Source organism: Triturus cristatus, chromosome 1_2 (genome assembly GCF_964204655.1).
Source record: "Triturus cristatus chromosome 1_2, aTriCri1.1, whole genome shotgun sequence".
Classification (NCBI taxonomy): domain Eukaryota; kingdom Metazoa; phylum Chordata; class Amphibia; order Caudata; family Salamandridae; genus Triturus; species Triturus cristatus.
The window spans coordinates 1,113,549,322-1,113,564,115 of NC_140580.1; the positions used below are offsets into that span (position 1 = coordinate 1,113,549,322).

The 14,794-nt window shown below is 49.2% G+C and overlaps 1 protein-coding gene across 9 annotated transcripts in view; it reads right to left on the reverse strand.

The window, feature by feature from the left end:
• Positions 1-14,794, reverse strand: part of NR6A1 (nuclear receptor subfamily 6 group A member 1) — a 927,754-nt gene that overhangs the window by 113,408 nt on the left and 799,552 nt on the right. For all 9 annotated transcript variants that reach the window (XM_085613755.1, XM_085613758.1, XM_085613754.1 and 6 more), the window contains one exon: positions 4,242-4,297. In XM_085613755.1, the coding sequence (XP_085469881.1) occupies positions 4,242-4,297 (56 nt within the window). The remainder of the gene's footprint in view (positions 1-4,241; positions 4,298-14,794) is intronic.

Genomic DNA, 14,794 nt, shown 5'->3' on the forward strand with positions numbered 1-14,794 from the left:
ACTTTGGAGAGGCACACACCTTGTTACTTCCTTTATTCCTGCAAGGCAGTTCCGCTTACAACCAGCAACCCCACAGAATTCAAATGCCAATGTTCATGTCCTTGCGCGTTTCGGGCGTCATACGCCCTTGATCACAGGTGCTGGCAAAATGCGGGAAGGCAGCATGACGCCGCTTTAAATAGCAGTTCGTGAAAGCCCACTGGGCGTATCCGCAAAGTGCATCCTGGTATTTGAAGTACATATTCTCAGCGGCTGCCACTCCCACATGGTAAGTATTCAATACCTTGGTAGGTTTCCGTGATGGTAACTGGTTACTGCAGGACTGTTTTGCTCCTTCAAATGCAGAAACAACAAAGCTCCATACTGCAATGTTTGATAACATGCTGGACACCACTTCATGCGTGGGGGACCTCTCCGTGACCTTGGTCGGGCCACAATTTAATGCAATACGAGGAACCAGACTTTGGAGAGGCACACACCTTGTTACTTCCTTTATTCCTGCAAGGCAGTTCCGCTTACAACCAGCAACCCCACAGAATTCAAATGCCAATGTTCATGTCCTTACGCGTTTCGGGCGTCATACGCCCTTGATCACAGGTGCTGGCAAAATGCGGGAAGGCAGCATGACGCCGCTTTTAAATAAGGAAGTAACAAGGTGTGTGCCTCTCCAAAGTCTGGTTCCTCGTATTGCATTAAATTGTGGCCCGACCAAGGTCACGGAGAGGTCCCCCACGCATGAAGTGGTGTCCAGCATGTTATCAAACATTGCAGTATGGAGCTTTGTTGTTTCTGCATTTGAAGGAGCAAAACAGTCCTGCAGTAACCAGTTACCATCACGGAAACCTACCAAGGTATTGAATACTTACCATGTGGGAGTGGCAGCCGCTGAGAATATGTACTTCAAATACCAGGATGCACTTTGCGGATACGCCCAGTGGGCTTTCACGAACTGCTATTTAAAGCGGCGTCATGCTGCCTTCCCGCATTTTGCCAGCACCTGTGATCAAGGGCGTATGACGCCCGAAACGCGTAAGGACATGAACATTGGCATTTGAATTCTGTGGGGTTGCTGGTTGTAAGCGGAACTGCCTTGCAGGAATAAAGGAAGTAACAAGGTGTGTGCCTCTCCAAAGTCTGGTTCCTCGTATTGCATTAAATTGTGGCCCGACCAAGGTCACGGAGAGGTCCCCCACGCATGAAGTGGTGTCCAGCATGTTATCAAACATTGCAGTATGGAGCTTTGTTGTTTCTGCATTTGAAGGAGCAAAACAGTCCTGCAGTAACCAGTTACCATCACGGAAACCTACCAAGGTATTGAATACTTACCATGTGGGAGTGGCAGCCGCTGAGAATATGTACTTCAAATACCAGGATGCACTTTGCGGATACGCCCAGTGGGCTTTCACGAACTGCTATTTAAAGCGGCGTCATGCTGCCTTCCCGCATTTTGCCAGCACCTGTGATCAAGGGCGTATGACGCCCGAAACGCGTAAGGACATGAACATTGGCATTTGAATTCTGTGGGGTTGCTGGTTGTAAGCGGAACTGCCTTGCAGGAATAAAGGAAGTAACAAGGTGTGTGCCTCTCCAAAGTCTGGTTCCTCGTATTGCATATTTTAATATATATATATATATGTTTATCTATAAAACCCCTCTATATAAATACTCATATGTACATTGTATAGATATACATATATATATTAAAATATATATGTATACACACACATATATAACAATATATATATATTTGTGTGTATACATATATATATATTTTAATATATATGTATATCAATAAAACCCCTCTATATAAATACTCATATGTACATTGAAGCAGCAATATTTACATAGTCTGCTGTCCACATTTAATTTGTGGTACGTTTTTATGGTTTAAAATAACTGTAATTAACTTATATATACATAAATATTTCTATGCCACATGTGGTTATTAGTTACAGGTGTACCCCTCCACATACATATGCACCTATATGTACACAGGGGCAGCACTTTTGACATAGTCTAATATGCACGTGCAGCCTGTGGCGTAACTTATCGTTTTTTCTGTTACATAAATGTAACTACTTATAACAGGAGGAATAGTATAGGAGTACTGTTTGTCAAGTCTGAATATACTGTTGTGGAACAATCCTGAGTTGTGAGTATAGTCGTCGTGTGGGGTAGAGCCCGTGTTTAAAGTAGTCTTTTGAAGTGGAGATGGTTGTCTGTGGATCTTACGTTAGTGGGCAGTGAATGCCATAGTTTGGCTGCTTGAATAGAGAAAGGTGTTTGGCTCATGTTTCTCCCTTGGATGGAAGAGTTTTGAGGCGGGGGCCATGCTTGAGCCTGGGTTCCTTCGTTGACTGTATCTGTTGGTTTTCTTCCTGATAAAGAGTGGTCCTTTGCCATGTATTGCTTCGTGTGTGATACATAGCAGATTCAAGGAGGGTATTCTTGCCTCTCAAAATTAGTGTAGGACTCTCAAAGCAGGGGAGATGTGTGCTTGACCCACCTAATTTGCACACACAGTGAGCAATGGTTTTGCACCAGGTCTGCTCCAGTTCAACTTTCCCTGTTGTGGCATCATTTCTTATATTACGTTATGAATTTATCTAATCAAAAAGCAAGCAAGAGTATCTTCAAGCCCTGATACCACCTTCATTATGGCCAGTTTTCTAGGATGGTTATTGGAAAATATATAGGTTTTTTCATTGCTGTAAAAAGGAGCACACCACTTAAAGCAGAGTGACGCTGTTGCACTTTCCTGGTAATCCATTTCTCAGTTTGCCATAAACTAGCTGGAAATGTATTTTATTCCACAGAGGGCAAACCCCAACCTCTCCTAGATCCCACGTCACACCCACTGTAGCCTTCCGCCGACACAGTTTAAGTATGTGCCTAGTGGCACAGTTTTGGAGATCCTAGGTCACATCTCACCTGGTGGATTAGTCAGAGAGTCACCTTCAGCACAGGCTAATTCAGAGCCCCTGAAAAGACATATCTGAAAACAAGAGCAACCCTGCCACATGCGGAGGCCTTATTAGGCAGAGAGTTTTCAGTATTCACTGATTTAGTGGACACAGACTTCCATCGCTCAAGTATGCACGTCGTGCAAAGAACAAGCACGCCAGGCAATCATGGACAGGGATTTGGGATCAAATCCAGACTTAATTAGATAAATTAAAACACACTACTTAGTGTACAGCAAGACGGTGGCAGGAAGCCTGCAAGTTCATGGTGTGCCATGTGTGCAGACTCGGTAAAATGCAATGCAGTGAGCAGAGTGACCCTAGCCCGTGGGATGCTTCACTGACAAAACGCAAACGCCAACTCAAAAACGCAGAACCGTGCAAGGGGTGCCTCGGTTCCTGAAGAGTATGAAACAACAAAGATGGTAGAATGGGCCATAACAAATATTGATAATATAACATAGACCTGATCAAAGGAGGGGAAGAATTAAGAAAAGCAATTTGCTACTATGTTTGATGCTTTACAAATTGATCTTGCCTCAGCCTCACCTTTCCCATTTGAAAAGTGGAGCAAAATGTATATTCTTTGTTCCTTAAAGCATAAACAATGAAACGAAAACTGTGTGAGAATAGTCTACTCTATTGTTTGGCCTGGCACAAAAGCACATGCTAATCTGTGCATCTTGTTTTACTTTCTAATGTCTATGACCTGGTCAGTTACTCCTCACTGGCACAAAGCACTCCGTTATGGAGCACTGAAGGTGAGCAGCCATCTTGTAAACACTGAAGGTAAGCAGCCATCTTGTAAACACTGATGGTAAGCAGCCATCTTGTAAACACTGAAGGTAAGCAGCCATCTTGTAAACACTGAAGATAAGCAGACATCTTGTAAACACTGAAGGTAAGCAGACATCTTGTAAACACTGAAGGTGAGCAGCCATCTTGTTAACACCAAAGGTAAGTAGACATCTTGTAAACACTGAAGGCAAGCAGCCATATTGTAAACACGGAAGGCAAGCAGCCATCTTGTAAACATTAAAGGCGAGCAGCCATCTTGCAAACATTAAAGGTGAGCAGCAATCATGTAAACCGCAATAGGTGAAGTACGTCAACTTAGTACATTATTATATTACCAGAATATCGGTTCTTAAGGTCTCCCTCAAAGTTTTTTTAAATAAAACATTTTTTGTAGTTGTAATCATATTCCACATTGTTGAGGGAGTTTCACCACAGCAATTAATGGGCTGTCGATAGTGAAATATTATAATGTACACCTACCTGGACAGGCCCGATGCTCTTGTTCCGACCCCCCGGCATTCCATCTTCTCTGATTGCTAGAAAGGAAACACACAGTATTAAAATTGATCACCTATCTAGGTTTCATGAGAGGAAGGCTGTGAACTCTATTATATTTATTAGAAGAAAAACATATTTTGTCCAAAAAGGTCAGAGCTGGTCACTGATTAATCTGTCACCACTGTCTCAAAACAAAGGTGTTTAATAACTTATTACAGTTGAGTTCCAACGCCACACTATCTCCTGCCAGGAGGACAGGCAGGTCAGGGAGCATAATTAAAGCTGCAGTTCCAACAGCAAAAGCAAAAGCTGGCTTTTCCTTTTTTCTGTACTATTTTTTTCCAGATGCACTGTGATCAGCAGAAATTAGACATTTATGGCAACATGTTTGCTTTTTGTACCACTAGGTAATTATAGGAAAAATACAATCTCTCTGCATGTTTGTACAAATTCTGTGCTATTATAGCATATTTTCTTTCTGACAAAGTAAACCAATTCAAATGTCTTTTTGCAACAACCAATTGATCTTTGACGAGTTTAATTCTGCAGTACAGGTTCTATGTTTATTCATCATATCTGCAAACATCCTGTCTTATGGAAGAGCAACACATCAAGGATTTGAGTGAAATATGGGAAAGGTGAGAGTGTGAGAATGCATTATAAGGAATAAAGTATCCTTTCATGTACACTAAAAGGATATTGCTAGTCGCCTACAAAATCCATGACTAATAAAGGACCTCTGCCTTCTGCCTCTTTATTCTATATGATTACAGAACCTCTCAGTGACCTGTAATATCCTTATTATCTATGGCAGGGGGTACTTTATTCCAGATATAAGAGGAGGGGGAGGCAAGAGCAACAACATTAGCCAAGTTCCCAACAGACAGGCCGTGCCTCCACACAGCTGGAGGTTCCCAGTCTGCTGCAAGGATATACTGAGCCCCAGCCAAGATAACATTTTGCCATTCTGTCACTCCATGTCCCCTAATAATTACATTTTTTAGGCCATCTGCTGTAATCTGTCACTTTTGGGTCTCCTCTTGCGATACCTTAAGGTAGCTCTCTACAGCACCTGGCCTTCTCAAATGCTGACGACTGTTGGGAATGTAATTTATTTTACCAAATCTTTTGCATTTTTCCGTGTGAGTGGTGGCACTCTTGGAGTGGCCACATGCTTCACACTTGGATCTGTTGCTTACTTACTGTTGGTCAGAGCTTTTACAAACAAACAACAATAATTCCTATAGATGTGGCTTTTCTTTAAATGTCATGCTCCTAATATGTAACATGTGGTGCTGCCACACACACGCTGCACCATTTGAATGGCATTTTTATAGGAGATTATAGACAGGAATTAATACATTTGAAGACTTAATATTACAAGAAAGGCTATCTCTTAGCACTTCCGGTGTTGTGCAATGGTAGCTGTCAGCTGTCCAACTAGACATTGTTTAAAGATAAGTCTCCCACTAGTCAGACTTTACAGGGGCACTAAGGGCACCGAGAGTAAACTAAGGGCAAAGTTTTAAAAACTACTTGAATCCCAATGTCGGACTACACACTTTTATACACCCTCTCTTGCTGTGTATGTAGGTGAAGAACACAATGCGATTCCTGAGCAACCAATGAGGAATACTGCACTAATCCTGCGCCAAGCAGTGCCCGGTGGGCTCATCGGGCAGGTCAGTGTGTGGGCCGTTATTTGGCTGTTCGTGGACCTGTTTTGTTGTCTTCTCAGCCGGTTTTTACTACGGTGATTTCTCTGATATTAAAACAAACATTGCCTGCAGCAAGCTCAAATCCATGCAGTCTTTCATACTTTGTAAAACACTTATACAGCGCTACACTTATACAGCGCAGGTTTACACGTTCACAACTGCACCAATTTTCAAACATGGGCCACTTTTTTTTAGCTCTATAATTTACTAATGGGGCCACTTTTATTTTGGTGCCCGGGCCATTTTCCGTTCCAGTCCGACCCTGCTAGTCCTGCCTGCACCAGATGTTCCTTTCATGCCCGTTTATTGTTATGAAGATAAAGGGCCTGGTTTGGAGTTTGGCGGATGGTCACTCTGCCACAAATATGATGCGGGTCCTGTCCCTCAATTACAAGTGTCACAGAACATAGCTCTAAATCGGGCCCAGGGTCAATAGGCAGCAAAGACAGTCTGCCGGGATTCAGGCCCGATAAACCACTGCCGAAGGGAAGCCAGCTGCTCAACTGGGGTCTAATGTTCAGAACTAAATATTCAACAATTACCAAGCCCCAGCAAGGAGAAATGCCCATTAGACAGGCCACTGGTAATTTGGTAATATCGCTCAAGGTCATCATGACAACAATTTGGTAATATTGGTCCAGCGGTGGCTTCTACGTGGTAGCAGAGAAGCGTGCCCCCCCCCCCCCCCACATTTGCCCTCCCACACACAGCTGTGCAGAAAGCTGGAAAATAAAATCATAAAAGGATTGTCTTGCCATTTTATTTTTCTGGCTTTCTGCGGAACAGATAGGGCAGGGCGGGGCTAGTTCATTCCTGCTGCTACTGATTGGCAGCCGTGACGAGTGACCCTTTTAGTGTGAATTGCACATGTCGGTTTGTCTGGATACCTTGCTACGGCCAAACCGGCAAGCACAATTCAACCTGTCCAACCGAGCTGCCTCAGACAGCTGGATTGGAGAGCAGGCACAGGCCTTCGGAGTGCTGAGGCAACCTGCTCCAGCCAATCCGGACACTTCTCTCTCATGCAGCATGAGAGCAGTGTCTGGACTGGACAAAGACCTGTGGGAGCTGTGTGGGACCTCGCGTTCAGAGGAGTCTGGGGTCTGGAGAAACCCAAGGACGTGCTGCAGACTCAGGTAAGTGAAACGTTTTTCCCCCATATTTGAATGTTTATTTGTTTGTGTGTTTTTGAATTCTATTTATGTTCACCTACCATTTTTGTGGGTCACCAACCGCCACTGTATTGGTCAAGGTCTTCATGACAACGAGGCATCTCTAGCTATTGGTACCACGCCAGCAGAAGTGGTTTCGAAACCCACAACCCAATATTGGTCAAGGCCAACGTGGCAACAAACGAAATGGTAATTTGACAATATTGGACACCGTCATCATGACATGGCGGGACGAAGGTGCATCTACTGCGCTAACAGAAGTGTCCTCGAAACCCACAACCCAAGGGGTGGTGCTGTCACCACAAGGGATATTCAATAATGTTATGCGTTAGGACTCTGGCTGCCATAACCTACAATACTGACCTGCCGTGAGGTGAACGGCCACTACAGCGGGATCGATTTGGCCCTTTTTTCGTGAATAACTGCCGTGAGGGGAACGGCCAACGCGAACTTCATCCCCCAGCATTCCCGGCTAGCGCGCCTGCTGGTGACGGCGCCCGGGAGCGCTGGAACACTACATAGGCCTCCAGGTGCCCTCGCAGCGCGGGACGCGTTAGGACTCTGGCTGCCATAACCTACAATACTGACCTGCCGTGAGGTGAACGGCCACTGCAGCGGGATCGATTTGGCCCTTTTTTCGTGAATAACTGCCATGAGGGGAACGGCCAACGCGAACTTCATCCCCCAGCATTCCCGGCTAGCGCGCCTGCTGGTGACGGCGCCTGGGAGCGCCGGAACACTACATAGTCCTCCAGGTGCCCTCGCAGCGCGGGACGCGTTAGGACTCTGGCTGCCATAACCTACAATACTGACCTGCCATGAGGTGAACGGCCACTGCAGCGGGATCGATTTGGCCCTTATTTCGTGAATAACTCTGCCGTGAGGGGAACGGCCAACGCAAACTTCATCCCCCAGCATTCCCGGCTAGTGCGCCTGCTGGTGACAGCACCTGGGAGCGGCGGAACACTACATAGGCCTCCAGGTGCCCTCGCAGCGCGGGACGCGTTAGGACTCTGGCTGCCATAACCTACAATACTGACCTACCGTGAGGTAAACGGCCACTGCAGCGGGATCGATTTGGCCCTTTTTTCGTGAATAACTCTGCCGTGAGGGGAACGGCCAACGCGAACTTCATCCCCCAGCATTCCCGGCTAGCACGCCTGCTGGTGACGGCGCCTAGGAGCGCCGGAACACTACATAGGCCTCCAGGTGCCCTCGCAGTGCGGGACGCGTGCGGGCAACGCCCGGGCGAAGCCCGGGCCATGGGCGGGCCCGTCCTTGCCCGTCATAGACCGGAAGAGGCTGGGCTGGGCCACCCCTCTTTATTGTACTTATCGGGTCAGTTGTGTTTTTCATGGTTCTCATGTTTAGTATTTAATTCTTCTTTTATCGTAATCATTCAGTCTTAAGCTGTTCACATAGTCCCTTATTTTATTTATATATTTTTCGTGTTGCCTGCCATTTAGCAAATATCTCAAAGGCGAGTCTGCTTTAAGTGACTATTGTTTTAAATATGGGGAAACATTGTAAATCTGCCACTGCTCGACCAATGACTAGGCAACTTGCAACTCTAATCCATCACTCCCGAGCCTTACAGCTATTGATAAAATGCTGCAGAAAACCATTGGGGTGGTAGCTACGGCAATTGAAAATACCGAAAGGCGGTTGTCAATTACTCCCGCAATTCCGTCTGCCCCCCCTGTGGATAATGGTTCGGCAGATTCTTTTAATCAAACTGAGGCAGAAGCCTTGTCTTCTATGTTGCCCTCTTTTTCACATTTACCATGTGCTCAGACTACACCAGGTGAGACGGTGCAAGTGGAAGTTGGTCCGCTTTCATCTTCTCCGGTATCCACAGTGGTACCCATGAGGCGGGTGAAGGTTAAGAAAAGAAAGAAAGCCAAAAAAGTGGTCAAAAACCCCGCCCACTCTGATTTTATTTCTAATTCTATGGATACTGTTTGCCATCCTCCATCCTTAAGTCCCCCGGTGTGGGTTACCAATACATTAATGGATTTACAATCCCATGTAGACCAGACCCTAAATGCCTTTCTAAAAACACTGTCGGCTAAGATCGACAGATTAGTAACTTTGATTAACATCAAAGGTGCTGGAAATAAACAGACAAATCTTGTTTATAAAGATCAGGGGAGATTGGAGGGTCAGGGAACATTAATTACGACTAGTAAATCCACTCCGCAGGTTCCCACTGTTTCTCTTCAATCTACTTTACCTGCCCTTGTCCAACCGCCTTTGGTGATGCCAACGGTATCTCCATTGGTGGATGGTCCTTCTACTGCCTTTATCACCTCTCGAGTTGCTATCGGTGTAGCCCCTTGCGAACAACCTCCTAGTATTATGGCTTGTGCTACTCGGAATCTGGGGGTGGGTATGCCGCCTCCTAAGTTAGTTGGAAATACAGGCACAATAGGCTTGGCTAAATCTCCAACCTTCCCGCAGCTTCCTCCCGAGGCCTCACCCTATGTGGTGGTGCTTACGGGAGTACCTCCATTATTAAGTGATAGGGGGGAAACATACCAGGAATTAAAAAACAAAGTTATTCACTGGTTATCTAAATTTAGACCACTGAATGGAGTAGGTCGGGGGGAGATTCTTTTTGTACGTAGAGTCTGTTGGCTGGGGAGCAGAACCAAAGACATAGGTGGGGATTGTGTCTTAATTAATTTCAGGGACCCGAGAGTTGTTGGTCATATATTGGATTCTGGAGGGAAGACTAAAAAAGGTTCTATTGACACCTGTCACTTGGGGTATTTTTATGCGTACCCTAGTGTTCCAAGCCCTAGGGAACTACCCTATTTTCATCAAGCTACTCACCAATTCCACTATAATATTCCGACCACCAACCCCTTTGATGTATTGAGCTCTGTAGATTGACCATCATCTTTGAGGAACATCCAAGGTGGGCATACGCATGGGGATGGGGGACAGGCTAAGGCTGGCTGTGGTACGGAGGTGGCTCTCCACAATACAGCTTACGGAACCGGGACAGGCGTAACTTCTGTCCCTCTATCTACGCAAAGTAATAGTTTCACTCAAGGGCCACTGGAGTCTGGTCTTTTAGACCGTTTGGCCTCCCCCCGTCCTGCTGACCATGACGTTCAAGTGGATTTTCCACCTCAAGTAGCTTTACACAGACCTCTGGTAGGGTCATGGAATGTGGCTGGTTTGGGGTTTAAACTTTCTAATCCTGAGTGGGGAGAGTTAATGGACAAATACGATATTTGTCTATTTCAAGAAACATGGCTACGGTCTCCCCCGGTGAGGGTGGGCTATGCGTCTTTTTTCGTTCCCGCGGCTCAAGGAGTCAGGGGTAGACCCTCCGGGGGTTTGGCTGTATGGGTTGCCACTCATTTAGGTTGCAAAGTCAAAACTATTGACTCTCTATGCCCTGATATTTTATGTCTTCTACTTACTTTTCCCGCAGGTTATTCGCTGGTAGTACTGAATGTCTACCTGCGCCCTTACCCTCTACAGTTGGGTCTAACGACTTTGGGTGCCCTAGATGCTATTTTACATTCTCTCCCCCCTCTGTCTCATAAAATAATAGGGGCTGATCTTAATTGCCACTTTGAACCCCTTCTTGGGATCCCCCCAGTAACGCTTGACGAGGATGAAATTTTAAAAATTCCTGATTGTACTATGTATCAAGAAAAACGTTTATCGCCTCTGGCCCTTGAAATTAACAAGATAGTTATCTTCCATCGCTTAAGGGCCTGTAATGGCAGACTTTCTCCCGATGTCCCGGCTTCCTACACTTTTAATAGACCCGGGAAATGTTCAACAAACGATTATATCCTGGTGAATGTTGAATTTTGGGGCCCCTTGGGAGCTTTCTCTAGTCATACCTAGGGTTGACAGTGACCACAATTTATTGTCATTAGAATTATTATCTAAAATTGGTGGTGGTAAAGCTCCTGGGGGTATAGTTATACCTAACAGCGAGAATCTGGTTTTAGCCGCAGGTGGTAGACGCATCAGGTGGGCAAGGTTTGTGACTGAGGAGGCGAAGCTGGCGGATTTATACCACAGCGTCTCCTGTTTTTTGGTGGAAGTCTCCCACCTTTTGGGTCCCAATGGTGATATTCTACAGCATTATTTTTTGGACCTGCAGGATATCCATACAAAATTTCTCGGCTGTTTGGCTGGCTATTTTTATAACCCCTCAACACAGAGGCTGAGGCCCGTAATGAAGGACCACTGGTATAATAAAAGTTGTAGGTTGGCAAAGTCTGCCTTAATTACGGAGGTAAAAGAGGGTACACAGTCAAGCATTAGTGCTGCGAGGGCGCACTACAAAAATTTGCTAAAACTGGCAAAGTCTGAGTATGAAGCAAGCTCTAGAGGCTCGCGATTTTAGGGCATTCTGGAATCTTGTACGAGCAGGTTCGGCAGAAAGTCTGTCCGCCACTATTCCTAACCATAGCGAGGAAGTCTGGCTTGAGCATTTCAAGCCTCTCTACTCGCTTAGTAATGCCAATGGCAGACTAGATTTAGTAATCCAGCCAAATGATATTTGTTAGAAAGGGTAGACGGACCGGGAGGGTCGGCCGAGGTCAGGGGGAGAGGTCTCCGGGGAGAGCCGTCTCCAGCGATCGTACAGACAAGTGACTCCCCCCCCACAGACAGACACCACACAAGGATAAGATTTAGTGTTCTTTATATGCACTTCTTAAGGTACGATGAAATAGTACAAGGAGGTCTGGACTCAGGGGTCCCCTCGATTTAGGTCTCTTAGGATAGGGAAGGGGAAGCGGGACAGTCTGTTTACCAGTCCGGTAGTTCGGATGAGATGATGGTTAGCCCACAATCCTCGAGCTTGGTGGTGTAGCTGGTACGGGCCGCGGCAGCGCCAGCAGGTCCCGGTAGAGATGGTCGATACACGGTCCGCGGCAGCGCCAGCAGGTCCCAGTGGAGATGGTCGAGGTACGGTCCGCGGCAGCGCCAGCAGGTCCCGGTGAAGATGGTCGTTACAACGGGCCGCGGCAGCGCCAGCAGGTCCCGACGAGGATGGATGTTGCAGAAGGCCGCGGCAGCGTCAGCAGGCAGGACGATAGTTCGCAAGATAGGGCTACGGCAGCGCCAGTAGTCCGTCAAGGCTGAGTTCTCTCGGTGTCTCTCGACTCCAGGATACAACTGCCTTCCTGCTCCGGAGTTGCCCCAGTTATAGGGCAGGCGCTCTTTGATGTCCGGACCCTCGCACTTGGAGGTCGGAGGGCCCGGGATGGAGGTGTCCAGACACCCAGCAGGGGGTGGAGCCAGCGCCTGGGGGAGCTGGAGGCGATCGGCACCTGGCGGGGGAAGAGCTCTTGACACTTCGTCCTCCCATTGACCTGCCAAGTGGTCCGCTCACCTCCCGGGTGGATGGTGGTGCCGGGATGTCGGGGCCGGTCAGGCCCGGGGTTAGGGTCGGGGCGAGGCCACGCGGCCTCGTGGTGCAGGGCCCAAGATGGCGGCTTGAACCGGCCTGGGGAGCCGGTGGGGCTGGGCCCCGTGATGAGTAGAGGTCCGAGGGCAGAAGATCCGTCGGGAGACGGGGTACAGGTGCTTTTCGTGGGTTATGCCTGGTGGGCCGGGGCTCGGGCCCTGTCGTGCGGGGAGGGAGCAAGCCCTTCGTGTGGCCTGTCCAACATGCGTCCCCCCCAGCTGAAGGCGGGGAGAGTCACCCATCTCCTTGGGGACTCTCTTCGTCGAGGCGGAAAAAGCGGGACAGGCCATCCGCGTTGGCGTGGTCTTGGCCTGGTCGGTGCTCCACAGTGAAGTCCATTCCCTGCAGGGAAATGGACCAGCGCAAGAGTTTTGGGTTCTCCCCCCGCATCTGCATCAGCCACTGCAGGGGTCGATGGTCGGTTTGTACCCGGAAGTGGGTACCGAAGAGATAGGGCCGGAGCTTTTTGAGGGCCCACACCACTGCGAAGGCCTCCCTCTCGATGGTGCTCCAGCGCTGTTCTCGGGCCAGGAGACTTCGACTGATGAAGGCCACCGGCTGGTCATGACCTTCGGGGTTTAACTGAGAAAGGACGGCTCCGATGCCGTGGTCGGAGGCGTCGGTCTGTACCACGAATTCCCGACTGTAATCGGGGGCCTGGAGCACAGGGGCGGTGCACAGGGCGGCCTTCAGCTTCTCGAAGGCCGCTTGACAATCGGGGGTCCAGTTAATCCGCTTCGGTTGGTTCTTGGACGTGAGACCCGTGAGGGGCCCCACGATGCTGCCGTAGTCCTTCACGAACCGCCGGTAGTAGCCGGTGAGCCCCAAGAAGGCTCGGACCTCGGTCTGGGTGACGGGGGGCTGCCAGGACTGGATGGCAGCAATCTTAAGTTGTAGCGGGGCCACCAGCCCGCTTCCCACTTGGTGCCCAAGGTAGGTCACAGACCCTTGGCCAATTTGGCACTTGCCGGCCTTAATTGTGAGGCCGGCCCGCTGGAGGGCCTGTAGGACCTCTTGGAGGTGACGGAGGTGGTCGGGCCAGTGGCGGCTGTATACAGCGATATCGTCCAGGTAGGCAGCGCTGAACTCTTCGAGCCCCGCCAAGACCTGGTTCACGAGGCGTTGAAACGTGGCGGGGGCATTCTTCATGCCGAAGGGCATGACCTTGAATTGGTAGTGGCCATCGGGGGTAGAGAAGGCTGACCGTTCCTGAGCCCTGGGTGTGAGGCCGATCTGCCAGTAGCCCGCTGTTAGGTCGAAGATACTGAGGTAGCGGGCGGCCCCCAGCCGGTCGATCAGCTCGTCTGCTCGGGGGATCGGATGAGCGTCGGTCCGGGTGACAGCGTTCAAGCCCCGGTAGTCGACGCAGAATCTCAGTTCAGGTGCGGTGCCGGGGGCAGCGGCTTTGGGGACCAATACAACCGGACTGGCCCAGGGACTGTCCGAGGGCTCGATGACCCCGATTGTGAGCATCTTGGCCACTTCCTCCTGTATGCAGGCCCGTACCCGATCTGGTACGCGGTAGGCCCGGTGTCGGACAGGGGGACTGTCCCCGGTGTCCACGTCGTGCAAACACCAAGGGGTGACCCCGGGGGTGAGGGAGAACAGGGTAGCGAACTGCAGCAGGAGGTTCCGGCAGCCCTGGCGTTGCTCCGAAGTGAGGGCGTCAGAGAGCCGGACCCCGTCCACGGAGCCGTCATTCTCCTGAGTCTTCAGAAGATCCGGGAGGGGTTCGGAGTCTTCCTCTGCCCCACTGTCCGTAGCCATCAGGAGGCTGAGTTCTGAGCGCACAAAGTGTGGTTTGAGTCGGTTGGTGTGGAGGACCCGAAGGGGGTTCCGGGAGGTCCCCAGGTCGATGAGGTAAGTGACGGGGCTTTTGCGCTCGACCACTTTGAAGGGCCCCGTCCACTTATCTTGCAAGGCACATGGTTCGGTGGGGGACATCACCCATACTTGTTGTCCAGGCTCGAACTCAACGGAGGAGGCATTGTGATCATACCACCTCTTCATGTCCTCCTGGCTGGCCTCGAGGTTCGCCTTGGCCATCTCTCTGAAGCGCCGGGTCTGATTGCGTAGGGCCAGGAGGTATTTGAGGACGTCTGGAGGGGTCTTTAGGGGGGCCATCTCCCAACCTTCTTTTACTAGGCTGAGGGGCCCTCGCACAGGGTGCCCGTACAGGAGTTCGAAAGGGCTAAAACC